The 17,380-nt window shown below is 43.3% G+C and overlaps 1 protein-coding gene across 2 annotated transcripts in view; it reads right to left on the bottom strand.

The window, feature by feature from the left end:
* arhgef3l (Rho guanine nucleotide exchange factor (GEF) 3, like) overlaps positions 1-17,019 on the bottom strand; it is a 20,127-nt gene extending 3,108 nt beyond the window's left edge. Inside the window, exons 1-10 of one of the 2 annotated variants that reach the window (XM_063207968.1) lie at positions 16,545-17,019; positions 16,232-16,289; positions 14,968-15,030; positions 12,856-12,903; positions 12,619-12,726; positions 12,026-12,193; positions 8,491-8,553; positions 7,681-7,777; positions 6,737-6,813; positions 4,881-5,138 (exon numbers count right to left, since the gene is read on the bottom strand). In XM_063207968.1, the coding sequence (XP_063064038.1) occupies positions 4,881-5,138; positions 6,737-6,813; positions 7,681-7,777; positions 8,491-8,553; positions 12,026-12,193; positions 12,619-12,726; positions 12,856-12,903; positions 14,968-15,030; positions 16,232-16,289; positions 16,545-16,585 (981 nt within the window). In that variant the 5' untranslated portion in view covers positions 16,586-17,019. The remainder of the gene's footprint in view (positions 1-4,880; positions 5,139-6,736; positions 6,814-7,680; positions 7,778-8,490; positions 8,554-12,025; positions 12,194-12,618; positions 12,727-12,855; positions 12,904-14,967; positions 15,031-16,231; positions 16,290-16,544) is intronic. The other variant, XM_063207969.1, reaches the window with a different exon arrangement.
* Between the last annotated feature and the right edge of the window lie 361 nt (positions 17,020-17,380).

Genomic DNA, 17,380 nt, shown 5'->3' with positions numbered 1-17,380 from the left:
ACACAGACACACACACACCTCGATCTGGCAGCGCAGAGGAGACAGAGGCAGACATCAATCAATCAAAATGTATTTCGGTACGTTTTTTAAGGACCTTTTTTGCCTTTATTCTTGACAGGACGGTGAAGGACAGACAGGAAAGGAGTGGGGAGAGAGACACGGTGAGGGATCGGCAAATGACCCGGGCCGGCATAGCAGTCTAGTGCCCTACCACTAGAGCCACAGTAGGGCCCAAAATGTATTTATACAGCACAATATCACAACTATACAGTTGACTCAACACAGCGCTTTCAAAGACAGACAGACAGACAGACAGACAGACAGACAGACAGACAGACAGACAGACAGACAGACAGACAGACAGACAGACAGACAGACACACACACACACACACACACACACACCTCGATCTGGCAGAGGAGAGGAGATGGCAGAGGAGAGGAGAGGAGAGGAGAGGAGAAGAGAGAGGAGAGGAGAAGAGAGTAGAGGAGGGGAGGGGAGAGGAGAGGAGAGGAGAGGATAGGAGAGGAGAGGAGGGGAGGGGAGAGGAGAGGAGAGGAGAGGATAGGAGAGGAGAGGAGAGGAGAGAGAGATTTAAATACATATACCACAATATCTCAACTACACAGTTGACACAAAGTGCTTTCAAATACACATTCCCACATTCACACACCAGCTCTGGAGGCTGCCAAGAAGGTCAGCAATTGTCCGGGGTTCATGCGAGAAAGCGCTCACACAGACTCACACAGACACACACACAGACACACACAGACAGACACACACACACCAGTGGACAGGTTAAGTAAATGAATAGAGCAGGCAGCCGTGCCCTAATAGTTAGGGAGTATACAGTTATGGCATTGCCTGATTATCATAGACTTGCAATCGAGATTCGCCGCCGAAGGTGTTGCGATACTAGGAGGGCGCAGCCTGGCTAGTTATGGCAGTCTTGAGTCCATGGCTGTGGTGATACAAGCACTGGAATTGTCATAGATACTCCTTAGACACACTTCTTTTGAAAAGGCATGCAGGCCACTTGAAATCCAAGATGGCCGTCCATTTTCCTAGATGGCCACAATACATATTATTGGAATCGGTTATGGGACAAAAAGGGCACTACTGTTACGGAGCTGACAAAAGCGTGAAACTTTGCACGATGCTTCCTTAGGACCCCCTCAATGATTTAAGCCTAGGAGCCCAAGTGAAATGCTCAATTTTCATATCAATCAAGTGAATAATACATGTACATATCATGTGTCAGCTTGGATTATCTACCTCTATAAGGTCATCACAAAATAAAATATATATTAATTTGTGTTCAGATATGTATATCTCAAGTCCTAAGTGTACTGTGGAGTGATAGGGGCCTTTATGCTTGGGAAATGATGAATAATCAATGTGCAATACACCATACAGTATATTGACAAATACTTTATGTATTGTATGTATTAGCAAAATGGTTTTCTGGTCTACTTTGTGCTTAAACTTAGATGACATGTTGGCTACCTAACCACTTAATGTATTGATTGCTTGTTATTTTTTATTTGTGCGTGTGGTAATTTGTTTAAAACATATCTGCCTGCCTTCCCTCTCTCACACACTCAAGTCTTTCAAAAACTTTAAACAACAGCATGTGGAAATGCCATTGGCTTTGGAGGGATACAGCTGTCAAAGTAGCCTACAAGTCATCTAGTTATGGCAGTCTTGAGTCCATGGCTGTCGTGTCCTTGAGCCTAACCCCACATTGCTCCAGGGACTGTAACCAATACCCTGAAGAATAACTGTTAGTCGCTCTGGATAAAAGCACCACCTAAGTGTAATGGAATGGAAAGCAGCAGTGCCATTAGAGCACATTTTACATTTTTGGTGATGGACGCAGACCTTAGCCTCACGGAGCAGAAAAGGTCATTCAGTCACACATACATGCATGCACACACGCAAAAACAGCTGAAAGTAAAACTAAAATTCCGAGACGAAACTGAAGAGCAATGCTTTTCACACTCAGAAACAAATGTCAGCATTTACAATACTCACACCTCCTCTTTCCGAGATATGTTATAATTTCTTGTGGTTTATCTCTTTACAGAATGTCACATCTCACGTGGTCAGGCTGTACTACAGTGTATGTGATGACAACTGCATTTTCCAGTCAACGTGTCAGGATTGCTTTGAACTGGGCTGGAATACAGAAGTGGACACTGGAGAGAGTGAAACTGAGATGCGTTTCAGTTTCTTTCCTTCCAGCAATTTGATACTCAGGTTCGAGAAAAATGTTTCGTTTTTTTCCCTGTGATGTTTTTTTTAAGGGAATGAACATTTATTTACTAAGTAATAAACCAATATTTACTAGTATGACCAAAGTACAGTGAGTTTTGTAGCTAATAATGTCTATTTCTGGATATTCAAAATGGTAGACCATGGAGAAGAATCAGAAGACCCCTCTTTTCATGTATGAAAAGTGCAATTTTCCCAGTCATAATGAATACTTGGAATTTGATGGTGGTGGTGGCGGTGGTGGTGGTGACACAAGCTGTATGTATGTTACTGCTGCAACACATGAATTTCCCCACTGTGAGATAATAATAAAGGGCATACTTACTTACTTAAGTATTTGCCAAAAAGGTAACATTTATGAATGGGCAGCATGAATTCTGGAAATGAACTACTAAAAATATTACTCAGTGCACCTTTAAGTCCTCATGGCATTACGTACTGTAATAGTCCTGATGGTAGCAAGTAAGAGGGTCACTCACATCGACTGGGCAGGTGCTTCTCACCAGGCGACGAACCAGTCATTTAAGATTGAAGAAGCTACTCAGTGTGGCAAACTGAGCCGGCAAAGGGGTCACTTGTCCCGGGCCAAAGCAGAGAGGGGGCCCAGAATTGGATCCTCACTACATTGTATGTATTGGGTTTGGGGCCCTTTCAGATGTCTTTGTCCCGGGGCCCAGTCAAAGCTGTCAGCAGCCCTGCTCTGAGTCCCCATGACCATAACAGTATTTTTGTCCAAAGCGACTTACGGCTATTTACAGGGTGTTGGTTACACTCCCTGGAGCAATGTGGGTTTAGGTGCCTTGCTTTTAAGGGCACGTCAGCCATGGAGCAAAGTAGAGACTGGTTTGGTGTGATTCGAACCTGCAACCTCTCACCTAATCTTAAGACCACTTCCCCAACCATTAGGCAGATGTGTCAAAAGTAAAAGTACATTTGTGGTGTAACTACAACACTAGCACATGATATTACATAGCTGTTACACCATTTACTCCATTGTACCTAATGAGGTGGATAGACATGTTGTTACTGAAAAACACTAAAAACCTAACAAGAACCCTCCGTAAATTTGATCCAACCAGTGCAGAGGTAGCTGATCACAAAACAAGCACAAGGGTTTATTGGTTACTGAAATAAGTTTGCTGTGTTGAAAGGAAATTGTGTTTCTTTTTTTAAACTTTGACTTTTATTAGCTTTTGACACCTCTGCCATTAAGCCACGGCTAGTCAGGCCTTGCCCTACTAGTGACGCAACATATTCTAGAAGCGTTGCTTCTAGTCAGGCCAGGAGCAATACAAATATCGTTTCTGAGCTTCGGAAAAATTGGGAACTCCTCTCACTTTGTCAGGAAGCAAACAACCAGTAGCAAACCAAGGGAGGCGGGTCAACCATGCCGTTTGGGAAAAGTTAATTGTTATGCTCTTGATCAGACCAGGTCTCAAAGAAATGTGAAAGTTGCTGATAATCAGGCTAGGCCACACGCTGCCCACAAAACGTTACGTATTAAAGGAGAACTTCTGCCAATTTCCATATGCTGTTGTATTGCTCACGCTACCCTTGACTTGTCAGTACCCGGTGATACTGCATTTTTTGCCCTTTCCTGGATTTGAGCTATTCTAATGGTGGCAGACTTTGTTTACATTAGGCCCACATATTCTCCCAAAAGGTATCGCTGTTTGCTAGTTGTCTGCTGATGTTGCATAACCTTTTGGATGTTATTGGGAATAAACCAAGATGTTTTTTTTTAAATGTAAACATACTCTGCCCCCATTACAATGACACAGATCTCGGAAAAAGCTGAAGAAGAAAAACAAAAAACTCAAGTACTGACAAGTTCGGGGTAGAGGGAGCATTTACAACTGCATGTCAAAATTGGCAGAAGTTATCCTTTAAGATGCTGAGTGCAGGGTTCCCACACCTTTTTCATGAACAAATTCAAGCACTTTTCAAGCACCTTCTATGCACCAAATTTTCAGTTTTCCAGCACATTTAAATAGGTCGCGGGAAGGGGGTGTGGGGGTCCTTCCCCAGAAATGTTTGGGCTTTTAAGATGCAATTTCCTGCATTCTAACCAATTTTAGGGTGTTGAATGGCAAATCCCATCTGACATCTCACTCCCTCAGATTTATGATGTACCTGAACAATTTATTTATATTGCTGGAGCACTCAGCAACTTTTTTAGAGGTTTTTTATTTTGGTGCACAAAATGACTGAAGTTTCGGCGCACCTGCGCCTTCCTCAGTTTTGACTCTGAGGAAGGCGCAGGTGCGCCGAAACGTCAGTCATTTTGTGCACCAAAATAAAAAACCTCTAAAAAAGTTGCTGAGTGCTCCAGTCATCTCTGGGTCTAGTCACTGTGAAGTAGCCCAGCTTGTCTTCATACTGCTGTCCTCGACGGTGAGCACCACCAGGGCTGAAGCGCAGACATCCCCTCTTTGAATTTATTTATATTATTTGGCTTACTGAGTTTGACTTGACACAAATTTCAAGCATTTTCAAGCAATTCACCAAACATTCAAGCATTTTCACAACCTTGAAAAAACTTAATTGAAATTCAAGCATTTTCAAGGAATTCAAGCACCAGTGGGAACCCTGTGAGTGTCACTCACGGCTTCGGGCAGCGCGTCCTCGTCCGGGTGGTCGGCCGGCGTGCACTTCTTGATCTCCTTGAGCAGCAGCGTGTACTTGACCAGGCGGGAGCGCGGCAGGTCCAGGAAGTTCCAGAGGTCCAACTTCCTGCTGAAGGAGGACTCCTGGCAGAGGCGCAGGAACTGGTCCACGCGGCGCTCCTGCTTCTTCTGGTCCAGCAGCGCCTTGGCTGCCACCTGGTTACAGCAGTAGGTGATGTACGCCTCCAGACACGGGAACTGGGGAGCGGAGAAACAGATATATTATACAACACTATTACACTACAGCAGGAGGTGATGTAGGCCTCCAGACACGGGAACTGGGGAGCGGAGAAACATATATATATATATATATATATATATATATATATATATATATATATATATATATATATATTATACAACACTATTACACTACAGCAGGAGGTGATGTACGCCTCCAGACACGGGAACTGGGGAGCGGAAGTATAGCATATAATTTATTATACATAATACAACACTACACTATATTACACTACTACTGCAGGAGGTGATGTAGGCTTCCAGACACGGGAACTGGGGGAGCGGAGCAGCAGAGCATCATAAAACACTTTATTATTCTTATCATTACTATTATTACAACACTATACTACAGCAGCAGTAGGTGATGTAGGCCTCCAGACACAGGAACTGGGGAATATAAAGTAATTATATCACACAACATATAATATTACACTATTCACACTAATTTACACTACAGCAGTAAGTGATCTAGGTCTCCAGACACAGGAATTGGGGATAGCATAGTACTATGTAATTACATGTAGTACTATATTACACTAGTCACCTCCAGGCACGGGAACTGGGGAGTACGTAAATACATCACACAGCACAACATAACACTACTGCAGGTCGGTGATGTAGACACAGGATTTGGGGAGAAGAAAGTAATTACGTCGGGGTGAGAAACTGACCATGTACATTCCATTAATCGAACAGGAAAAAACATCACAGTATATATTTTTTTAAATAAATTGCATTGCATTAGACCACAATAAAACAAGGTCAGTTGAGTGGTTCCTGTACTCCAACAAAAAAAAGGTTTGATAGTGATGCTTTTCGATTTGGATACTGCATGAGTTCCAAGACTGTGTCATCTGCAAAACTCCAAAAAGCCTTTATTAAAAATGGCATACATGTGTTGAGATCTTGCTACTCAAGCAGCTTGAGAAAGGGTGGGGGAATTTATCAGGAAGAACCCACTGTCAAATCGTGGTTTAAAAAAACAAAAACGAAAACCACCAACAGAGGCTTAATTACCAAATTTGGTCGATAAAGTACACCTGAATTTCCGTTTCCCTTTTGCTAGCATTTCCAAACAGATTGCCCTATCACTGTACATCTGCAATAGCTGTCATTTTAAGCCCAAAAGCAAGCACCCATTGGCAGGATGTGCTGTTAGTTTCAGTTAAAGAGTTTCCGTCTTTGCAACACTTACCCACTGTATTAAAGTGGGCCCCACCGCCTCCACACTGTCTTCTCAGCTCCCTCAAAAACATGGGTCAACCCTGCCTTACATCAATGTTTCAGGCTGGAGATATAATGGCATAAGGATCTTTCTTCTTAGCACAATTTGGGCCAATTAGTACCAATTTATCTTTGTTGGAATGTCACAGCCTGCCCGAGTATTGTTGCAGGCCGTTCAGGCAGTTCTGAAGGCAAAAGGGGATCCAACCCAGCACTAGAGAGATGTTCTTAATGAAGTGGCCGGTGAGTGTATTTTGACCATTACAAAAACACCCATTGGCAGGATGTGATGTTAGTTTCAGTTAAATAGTTTCCGTTTTTGCCACACTTACCCACTGTATTAAAGTGGGCCCCACCGCCTCCACTGTCTTCTCGGCTCCTCGCAGCCTCTCCAGCCGAGTCAGGCAATCTGCAGACATGTAACACACATAAGAAAAAGAATGTAAATTCATGTATCAGAAGAATGTTAGTATTTACTGCACATTGTGTGAGTGTAGTGTGTGTGTGTGTGTACTGTCAATGTCTCATATGTAGTATATGTCTAGTTTAACGGGCACACTGGAGACTGGTCAAACACAATTTCAAACATATGTGCTGATCCTGTTACATTTGTGACAATAAACTACACTTTGTTTTGACATGGCGCACACAAGCACGCACACACATTCTGTACACATGTAAGTAGGTGTGTGGTCCACTAGAGGGGGTTCCTAATAATAGATACTGCTCATATACAGTCGGTTCCTCACTGCTCTGTAGTAATAGGACTGTATGCCTTCATAGGGCTATGAGGGAGTTTGCCTGATTATCATAGACTTGCCATCGTGATTTGATTTGAGTCTGACTGACCCCGAGCATAACAATTAACGTCGGTGTTGCGTCACTAGGAGGGCGCAGCCAGGCTAACGAGGGAGTATATACCTTCATGTATACTCATGAACGGCCATCCGGGTACTTTGCTCTTAAATTTGCGTTACGGCCCTTTATGGGTGAAAACAAACCGAATGTCTCCTTGACTTACATGCTACATCGGCTTGCCTAAATGAACACATTCCATGCTTCAGCCACGGCTGTTTGGGTATATTTTTTGAACAGCCGGCAACACAACACGTTTTCGGCATGTTGCGCGTGAACAACGCTAGTCTATAGGTCCGTATCTTTCGTTTATTCAACCCCAACATCACCAATTGAGTTGCAAGGGTTGTTTTCCCCCACAAATGGGCGTAACGCACATGGAAAACGTCACGCCGTTCATGAGTATATGCAGAGCGTATACCTTCATGTAAGGGGATGAGGGAGTCCAGTGTGCCGAAGATCTGTCCCAGCTCACTCTCTGTGAGGATGTCCAGTTTCAACATGGGTTCATAATACACCTGTGGACAAGGAGGACAACCTTAGCCAAAAACATCACCTCACCTTTTTCTGCATTGGTTGTACAGAAATAGCTGGAGTTACATTGTAAAAAATATATGTACTAACTTCATTATGTCTAACTGTTTAACTTAAACACTTAGGGTTTTCTTTTGCCTTAAGACATGTAAAAGTTTTTATCTTTTACCTAAAAACTTGTACATGTCTTAAGGCAAAAGAAAACCCTACGTGTTTATTGTAAAAAAATAAGCAAAAGAGAGGTTGGAAGGCCAGGCAGTGGAGTAACTGTAAAGTGTCAGTGCAAATTCAAGTGTCGGGTGGCGGATTATGGGTAGGTGCCGTCCCTAAAATGTGTGGCATTGCATGGAATACTGGGGTGCCTTCTCCCTGACGGTAGGAGTGTAAATAGATCATCGTAATGTAGCATATAACATGAACATTCAGCTGGTTGGCAGTGCCATGTCCCTGAATGAACAGGTGCATTGTGTAATATTTTTAGTAGTCTATTTTCAGAATTCGTGCTGCCCATTTAAAAATGGTACGTTTTTATGACTGGGAAATATTAGCTTATTACTTAGTAAATATTCATGAAAATATCAAATTTGACAATAAGCGCAGCACAGTTTCAATGAGCAGCATAGTTGCAATACCTTATCTGGCCACCATCCTACACAGGGCACCTTTAAGTGGGATTAATGCAGAGGTGAGCCCATACCTTTTTGACCAGATTCAGGTCCTCTATGAGCTGTCGCTCTCCCTGTGTGAGTTCATAGATGATCTGAAACAAACATCAAGACACAAGGTTGACTCAGCCATCATCCTAACGACCAACAAATGAGAACAACAAGCTTCTGGCCTGAGTACTGTTGAAACAAGGTCATAGATGATCTGTCAAATTTTAGAACAAAACACGAGGTTGACCATAACCATACCAAACCACAGACTTAAAAACACACACAAGAACAACAAGGATCTGAAGTTTAGACACTAAACACAAGGCTGACCCATCATCATACAGATGCAGGGAAAACACAGAGAACAAACATTATTCCCTTGGTACTGACGAAGCAAGTTCATAGATACTATGTAAAATAATAATAATAATAATAATAATAAAAAGACACAAGGTTGACCCATGATCATCATTCCCAACCGCAGACGAGAACAACAATCATCTGCCCTGGGCACTGACGAAATGAGCTCACAGATGATCTGTAGAAGTTAGGAACAAGACACGAGGTTGACCCATCCGCCCCCCATTCGCAAACCACAGGTACACCAAACACATGAGAACCAAACGCAAGAGGAGGAAATCATATGGCCCTCGGTAGGGTGCTGATGAAATGATGGCTGTGGACACAGACAGGGCTGCACTGGACTGGACAAAAAAAAAATCAGGCCGGGCATTTTCGGCCACGACTGGTCCACCAGGCATCGAGAGAGACAATGTAGCCTATGCCAATATTTTAGTCATCTATTACTACCCACCCGGTAGCTATTTTGACCACCACAGGCAAAATGAATATTTTGGGGCAGCCGTGGCCTAGTGGTTAGAGAGTTGGTCTTTCAATCTAGGGGTTGCCGGTTCGAATCCCCCCCTGACCTCTCCCTACATCTCCATCCATGGCTGAAGTGCCCTTGAGCAAGGCACCTAACCCCACATTGCTCCAGGGACTGTAATCAATACCCTGAAAAAATAATAGTTGTAAGTCGCTTTGAATAAATGAAAGCGTCATCTAAGTGAAATATAATGTAATGTAATGTAATGTAAATCTGACACGGACAGGTCAGCTGTAGCGGCATGGAGACTGATACCACCAAAATCATCAATAGTCCACTGGTCAAATGCTTGTATGTACATACTTGTATGTACTGTATGTAAGCCTTGTGGCCAATCCAGCTATGGACACAGAACTAGAAGTAAAGAAGAAGAGGGTGGCTACAGGCTGCTAATATGAGGAAACTAAGAAAAAGAGAAGCAGAGTGCCAGCTCACTTCCTGTTTCGTAATAAGCAGCAGGTCTGCTGCAGAGGCAGCACAGCACCAGCTGTTCAGCGGAGCAGCACTTTCAGGGAGGCCCTTTAAAAACCAGGCTGCTGACCGCCATCATCACCTGAACACACTGCCCTACTTTGACTTGGACGTATTTGTGTTTATAAGCCAGCTGGTATGAACATATGAAGAGTTCAGATGCAAAACCCGCTAACTCCATTTCTGAACACCTGCACTTTCTTTATTTTTAAGAGAACCCCGTTGTTGGTTTGGTTTACATTCATGTACTTGATAATACATATAAATAGTTATATTACATAAATAAAACACAAAAAATGCAATTTTAATAGCTTTGTATTAAATAAAAATAAATTAAGATTATTTTCTGAAATGGCACTAAGGGGGCTTTGCATCTGAACTCTTCATATGTAGTTCCCTTACGGATGCAGGCAGCTTCTGTGGCAGCAAGCAATCTACTCCAAAGTAGAGATTGCAGGGGGTCCATGGAATTTTGTTTGTGTTGAGGTTGTGACCAAAATTCAGCTTGAGAACATAATTAAGCCAAATCAAAACCAAAGTAAGACATGTTTTGGTCCCCATTTAAAGTCATTAAGTTATTGATTCATGTCTCATGCAAGAATCATTGTAATTAATCACTTAAATCATGATTTTTTAGTGCGTGTACACATATAGAAGTTTGGGTCGGGGGTGCGCGACTTCTCTTGGGCACAGGTAATGCGGTGCTTTGAGAAAAAAGGTTAAGAACCAATGCTCTAAATGAAGAGAATGGACTTCAATCTCAGTTCACTGATTAATCAAAGGAGGCCTAAAGATAAGCACTACTGCTCCCCCAAGGACACAATCACCCAAAGACTAATCTTGATACACTTTGCTTTAAAAACTAAACTAGAATGCAACCAATTGTAAACCAATTTCACCATGTATTTTCAATGCTCTCCAAAAAGAAAAAGTTCCTCCAAAACACGGCACTCTATTTTGAAGTATAACTAAAACCCCAACAAACTAATCGAACCAAAAACATAAACTCCTATGCAGAGATAAAACTCAGAAAGGGCGTTAAGATGTTGACTCCTCGTGTATGTATGTATGTATGTATGTATGTATGTATGTATGTATGTATACCTCCTCCACCCACTGTGTTCCTTTGAGGCTCGTCAGTGTTTCCCTTTGAGTCTCCTCTGCAATAGAGTAACATCTCTTCCCCAGTACAGGGTTGTGGTTGAAAACCACAGGGGCCTGCGTGCACCCCAAAGCACGCTCCAAATCTGCACTACTCTACTCTGCTTTGCCTCTACTACACTGGAAAACACAACAGCCAGTTTAACGTAAAAAAAGTAAATTGCCCTGCTTAACCTTCTTAACATAGGCATACTCCAAATATTTTCCCAAAAGGTATCGCTGTTTGCTAGTTGTCTGCTGATGTTGCATAACCTTTTGTAACTTTTAGGGAATAAATCGAGATGTTTTTTTGGAATGTAAACGAAATCTACTCCCATTGCAATGAACAGGATCTCGGAAAAGACTGCAAAAAAAAAAAAGAAATCCAGGTACTGACAAGTCCAGGGTAGTGTGAGCATTACAACTGCATGTTGAACTTAGCCGGAGTTATCCTTTAAGAAAAACATGCTTTGTTGAAGTTTCTTCACTTTAAAAGCGTTGCAGCTTTTAAGGTGAAGAAACCTCAACAAAGAATGTTCTTCTTAAGGAAATTGCTTGGTTTTAATGTTGACACCTACATTTTTGAGTTATTTTACAAGTCCGTACTTGTGTACTCTGCTCTACTACTCTGCTATATGTGTTCTCTGCTTGGTGTCCTACCTCCTGCCTCTTGATCTCCTGGTAGTATACTCTGTTCATATGTACTCTCTCCTTCGTAGGGCAGTATACTCTGCTTATATTTCCTCTGTTTTGCCTCTGTAAGACAGTGTACTCTGCTCATATGTGCTCTTGGTGTCTAGCCTGATTATCATCGACTTTCAAGAGCATAACGAGTACATTTTCCAGCATTGTAGACCCGCCTCCCTTAGTTTGCAACTGGTTGATTGGTTACAGACAAAGGGGAGGAGTTCCCGATTTTTCAGGGAAATCAGAAACAATATTTACATTGCTCTTGGCCTGACTAGAAGCAGCAGGAAAGGTGTTGCGTCACTAGGAGGGCATGGCTTGGCTGTTTGGTGTCCTACCTCCTGGTAGTGTACTCTGCTCATATGTGCTCTCTGCTTGGTGTCCTACTGTACCTCCTGCCTCTTGATCTCCCTGGCGCTCAGCTCGCCCGGTCGGCAGTCCACCGTGTCGCTCCACAGCTGGCTGTTGCGTCGCCGTGGGAACGAGGAGGCCTTCTGGCGCGAGCGGATGGGTGGCATGGCTGGCAGCGGCCTGGCCTCCGTTCGGAAGCTGATGGACCTCTGGGGCGCCACACGGTGGTGAGGAGTGGTGTTGGGGAATCAGGTGAGTCAGTATACCACAACAAATACACAAATACTCTTTCTCTCTCTCTCTCACACACACACACACACACACACACACACACGAACACACACACTTCCAACAAATACACTAAAGATACCAACAAATACATATTTATACTAATGCACGCGCACGCGCACACACACACACACACACACACACACATCCTCATTTACACAGATAGGCCATGTAATAAAACAATAACAAACATAAACCAACATAATATTCTCCTACTAAAGGGTTAATATCCACATTAAAAGGGTTGTGCTTATTTCTCTCGATTTCAAGAACGTATTCTATGCAACTGTTCAAGCAAGTAAATTACAATATTCTGTTTTAAGATGCATTCTCAGGCCTGAGGTACCTGTATTGACTGTCCAAGGCGTTTCAAGGCTGGGGTCTTCACTGGCGTTATTATCCCCGTCACTCCCGAGTTCCTCCCAACAGGTTTGACCTTTTTGTTACAAGGTTCCTGCATAGTGATGTACACACAAATAAAAAAGTGCAATGAATTAAATAAAATCGCAATGAATTAAACAAAAAAAGAGACAAGTGGAAGAATGAAATGACTGTTGAGAAGATTAGAAAGTGTATACTCCACCTCTGAATCATTCAGAGACTCTGAGCTGATATCAAGATCATCTTCGTCCTGGATCAGAGGGAAGACGACCATGATGGTTGAGAACATTTTCAAAGACACTTTGTTTTGAGCAGATACCATCAATGCACCTTAACATAATAATCAGTGTTGTCTATTCAAGAAAAAAAGATTAAGAGCAGGTAGTTATGAAAAATACCACAGCCAGAAGCACTCAACCAGCAGACTTCGGACGATGAAAACGAAGAAGTCGATGAGGAACAAGCCAAGTAATTTACACACCTCAAGAGTGAAAAGTCAACCAGGCTTTACTGAGAAACGGCAGATCTGACAAGCAGTAGCTGTGTCAGCAGCAGAACTGAGGCAACGAGAGAGCTGCACGGGAAGATGGTGACACTGAGCGGCAGGAAGAGAGAGTTATGAAAGAGAGGTAGAGTTATGAGAGAGAGAGAGAGAGAGAGAGAGAGAGAGAGAGAGAGAGAGAGAGAGAGAGAGAGAGAGAGAGAGAGAGAGATGAAGTTATGAAAGAGAGGTAGGGTTATGAGAGAGAGAGAGAGAGAGAGAGAGAGAGAGAGAGAGAGAGAGAGAGAGAGAGAGAGAGAGAGAGAGAGAGAGAGAGATGGAGTTATGAAAGAGACATAGAGCTATGAGAGAGAGAGAGAGAGAGAGAGAGAGAGAGCGTTATGAGAGGAAGAGACAGAGAGAAGTAGAGAGAGACAGAGAGAGATAGATAGATAGAGGAGAGAGAGATAGAGAGATACAGAGACTCAAACAGATGAAAGAGCCAGTTAGAAGGGCAAGAGATACCGAGATGTTTTCTGCTTTGGTTGAGTTTCCGCCTTGAAACAGGAAGCTGAGTAGTAAAATTGTTGCTCTGTCTTAACGGCCATATCAATCTCCTGCTCTGTCTTAACGGTCATATCAATCTCCTGATGTAGGTACCATTCAGATGCCTTCAAGAAAAAAGGCTCACGGCTGGCTGCATCGTTTGACAGACCTTTTTGGGCCAGATTTGCTTGAATGGACCTGATGCATTCTTTATCGTCAAGTAGAATGGAGGAGGTGGCCTGCACACCTTGAATCTTTGTTTGCAGGTGCAGCTACCTCAATGGAAATCACTAGAAAATTATAGAAGAAGCGCAACACTGCTACAATTACGGTCAAGGTTTTAATGTGAAAGCTGACGTTTCGGTCAAAACGTCAGCTTTCACATTAAAAGCTTGACCGCAATTGTAGCAGGGTTGCGCTTCTTCCATAATTTTCAAGTGTATTCTTGATCGTCAAAAGAGAAACTCTGAGTCTGAGTGACACAGATGCACTACGTGCTCTGAGTCAGCTGATACATTAACCAGGCAGAGAGGTCTGACTACTGTGGCCTCAAAACAGCTTCCGTTGCAAAGACGTGTGGGGGCCGATTAACAAGAAGAGCAGTAACAGCAGACAGGCAGAGAAGGATGCATGTGTGTGTCAGACCCATGGCTCTGAAGGCTCTTTTCCACTGCCGGCTTTCTGGTAGGCCTAGAGCTTGACACAGCGCGACTCGGTCGGCACTTCTTGCTTTTTGATTGGGCACGACACAGCTCAATCATAAAGGAAAGAGTGGTGGCCGAGTCACGCTGTGTCGAGCTGTGGGCCTACCAGGAACCCGGCAGTGGAAAAAAGCCTTAAATGAACTTTTTCCATGACCCAGCCATAATGGCAAGTAGATGTTTATATTACCAGCCAAACGCACATTCACTAATGGGTCAAAGTGGCTAGTAAGTTGGTCTTTTCTACCAGCCAAACTGAATGTTCACCAGCATTTGGCTGGTTGGTTGGTGTTGACTCAGAGCCCTGCATGGTCAGACCAGAGCAAAGGACAGATGCTCAGATCTGAGTGAATTAGCAACAGGTAGGGTTTATCAAGCAATCAGGAAGCAATCATCAATCATTTTGAGACAGGTTGAGCACTGATACTGATAAAGAGCTAAAGATTCTAATCGTTTGATTGAAAACATGATCAGTGCTTAGAGATCAGTTTGCATCAGATTGACACACGATCAGTGCTTAGAGATCAGTTTGCATTAGAGATTAGAGGTTCAGAAGTGACAGTGAGGCACAAGGAGAGCCGCTCACATTGTCCTCTGCAGCTCTGGCTAAACTCTCAGCATCAGAGTGGGGCTCCTGTTTCCTTTTCTTCTGCAATATAAAACCCACAACAGAGACATGGATGGAGACCAGGGGCCTACAGTATACCAAGAAGCCGCTTCTGGAGTAAACCAGGTTAAAGGGGTATGCCACTATTTTGGGGATTAATACAGTTAAAATCGTTGGCTGGGGTTTATAAAGGTGGTAAAGTGTCTTATTTTTCATGTTAAGCGTTGTCTTGCTTTAAGACAAGTTAAAAGAGGGAATATGTCGCTAAGCTAGTGAAAGTCAATGGATCCGTGTAGCATTGCAGCATGCTACATGGATCCATTGACTTTCACTAGCTTAGCGACATGCTCCCTCTTTTAACTTGTCTTAAAGCAAGACAACGGCTTACATGAAAAATAAGACACTTTACCACCTTTATAAACCCCAGCCAACGATTTTAACTGTATTAAGCCCCAAAATAGTGGCATACCCTTTAAGTTAACCTTGAGGCAGTGGTAAATCATCTAATAGAAGAGCCTGGACTCCTCGTTTTCTTCTCTAAATGATGCCTGCAGGTATAATTAGTACCAGCTTTACCACTTCCTGTAGGATAACAAAGCCTGGTTTATCACATAACCATGTTCTCAAGGCCCTTTGATAAGGGGTACAGGACTGCTCCAAATGTTCTACAGTTAGAGACAGATGATGCTGCAACTAAGTGCTTATGTATAAATACTTAGACATTCACGGTCATACCTGGCTGGCTGATGACTATCCTATTTAGTTTGGTTTCATTGTGCTGTAACCACTGCCTGTGAAGTTCCCCTGAATATACACTTTGTTGTACGCTCCATATAATGCCTCAACCATGTCAAATGGCCATCACCCATTTGGGTACCATTTTTAAAACTAGAGGCATTGGTGAAGCAATTTATTACAAAGCTTAAGAATTTAAAACAGCTGATAAACACCTTTGTGTTAATGGGGCGCTATGATCACTGTGGTTATGTAGTGTCACATTTTATTACATCGACCGAGCATGGCCCTCATCTTTCTAACTTCAAAGGACGCCTCAGTTCAAATGCTCCAAAATTAGGAATAATCTACACACAATAAAGCCACTAGCTTAACCATCTACATCCACATCATGAATATGGCTTCAATATGGAGCCAAATAATAAAAAAAACACTTTATAATGACAGGAAGAGGTTACTGTTACTGAGGTTACTTTGTGAAGAAAAAAAAAGATATTTAGATTCTTACTCCTGCATAGTCTGAGAACCCAGCACAGGCTGACAGCCGATCCCTGGGGAGAGGTGTCCTGCAATGTTTAAGAAATTAACATGTTTATGACCTAGTCAAGTTGTACAATAACATAAAACCACTGTAACTACATTCATGAAAAGGTTACCTCTACATTGGCACATTTAACTCAACTACAGCTGACACAGTTCAGGCTTAATCAAGAGTATTATTAATTATCTTCTCTGCTAGTTATAATGGCGTACCATCACTCCACACCATTGACTAGCCTTTAAGAAAAAGTGAATGACCAGACAGGTACTGTAGGCCTCACCAGGAAGGACCCTCATCAGTCTCCGAGTCCTCAAAGTCCATCTTCTCTCGGCTTTCCTCAAAACCTCAACAAGTCCATGATGATTACAAATGTATGACACCCCAAACCACAAACAAAAAACAACCAACACAAAAAAATCCTCCAGACGTGTGCCTTAGTAGTGCCGACACCTGTCGCACCTCACGAAGAAGGGTGAGACGGCAGCGAGTTAGGAGCACTGAGCTGTCTCTCCCTCCTCCCCCCTCTCTCTCTCGCGCTCGCTCTCTTCCTCTTAGCGCTCGCTCGCTCTTAGCAACCTCGACAGCCCACATCCTGTGTGTGAGCCTGTGCTCGCGCTTCCTGTTGACTCCTCTGACATGGCGTAGGGTGCAAACCCTCACGCCTGCCTGTGTCGGAGCGGAGCGGAGGGGGTTGATCATCTTCAGCAAGGCCTCCAGAGCAACCCGACGACCGACTGGGGGCCATTGGGGACGGGGCTGCCCTTTTCCACCCCCTCCCTCTTCCCCTGAGATTGGGACTTGTGCAAGGGGACACGAGAAGTGCATAAGGCACGACTGCTGCCCTTTTTTTTGTTTCTTGTCGGCAATAAGGAAGTTGAGGCAATCATGGCAGATGACCCACTTCCCCTATTTAGACCCAAACATGATCAACGCACTCCAGAGTTCAGCAGGGCTGAGATCTTAACACGCATTCACACACACACATACACACGTGAGGATGCTTCGATGGTCCAGCTTTGCGTTCAGTTATTTAACAAGTTATGCATGCGTGTGAAAAGGTGCAAGGGCCAACACTGTTATTACTCATTCAGTAAAGGGAAACTGTTTCGGAATTAC

The sequence above is a fragment of the Engraulis encrasicolus genome, chromosome 10 (assembly GCF_034702125.1).
Source record: "Engraulis encrasicolus isolate BLACKSEA-1 chromosome 10, IST_EnEncr_1.0, whole genome shotgun sequence".
In the NCBI taxonomy this organism is placed as follows: Eukaryota; Metazoa; Chordata; class Actinopteri; order Clupeiformes; family Engraulidae; genus Engraulis; species Engraulis encrasicolus.
Note: the sequence above shows the minus strand (reverse complement) of the source record. Positions and strands in the feature narration are given on the sequence as shown.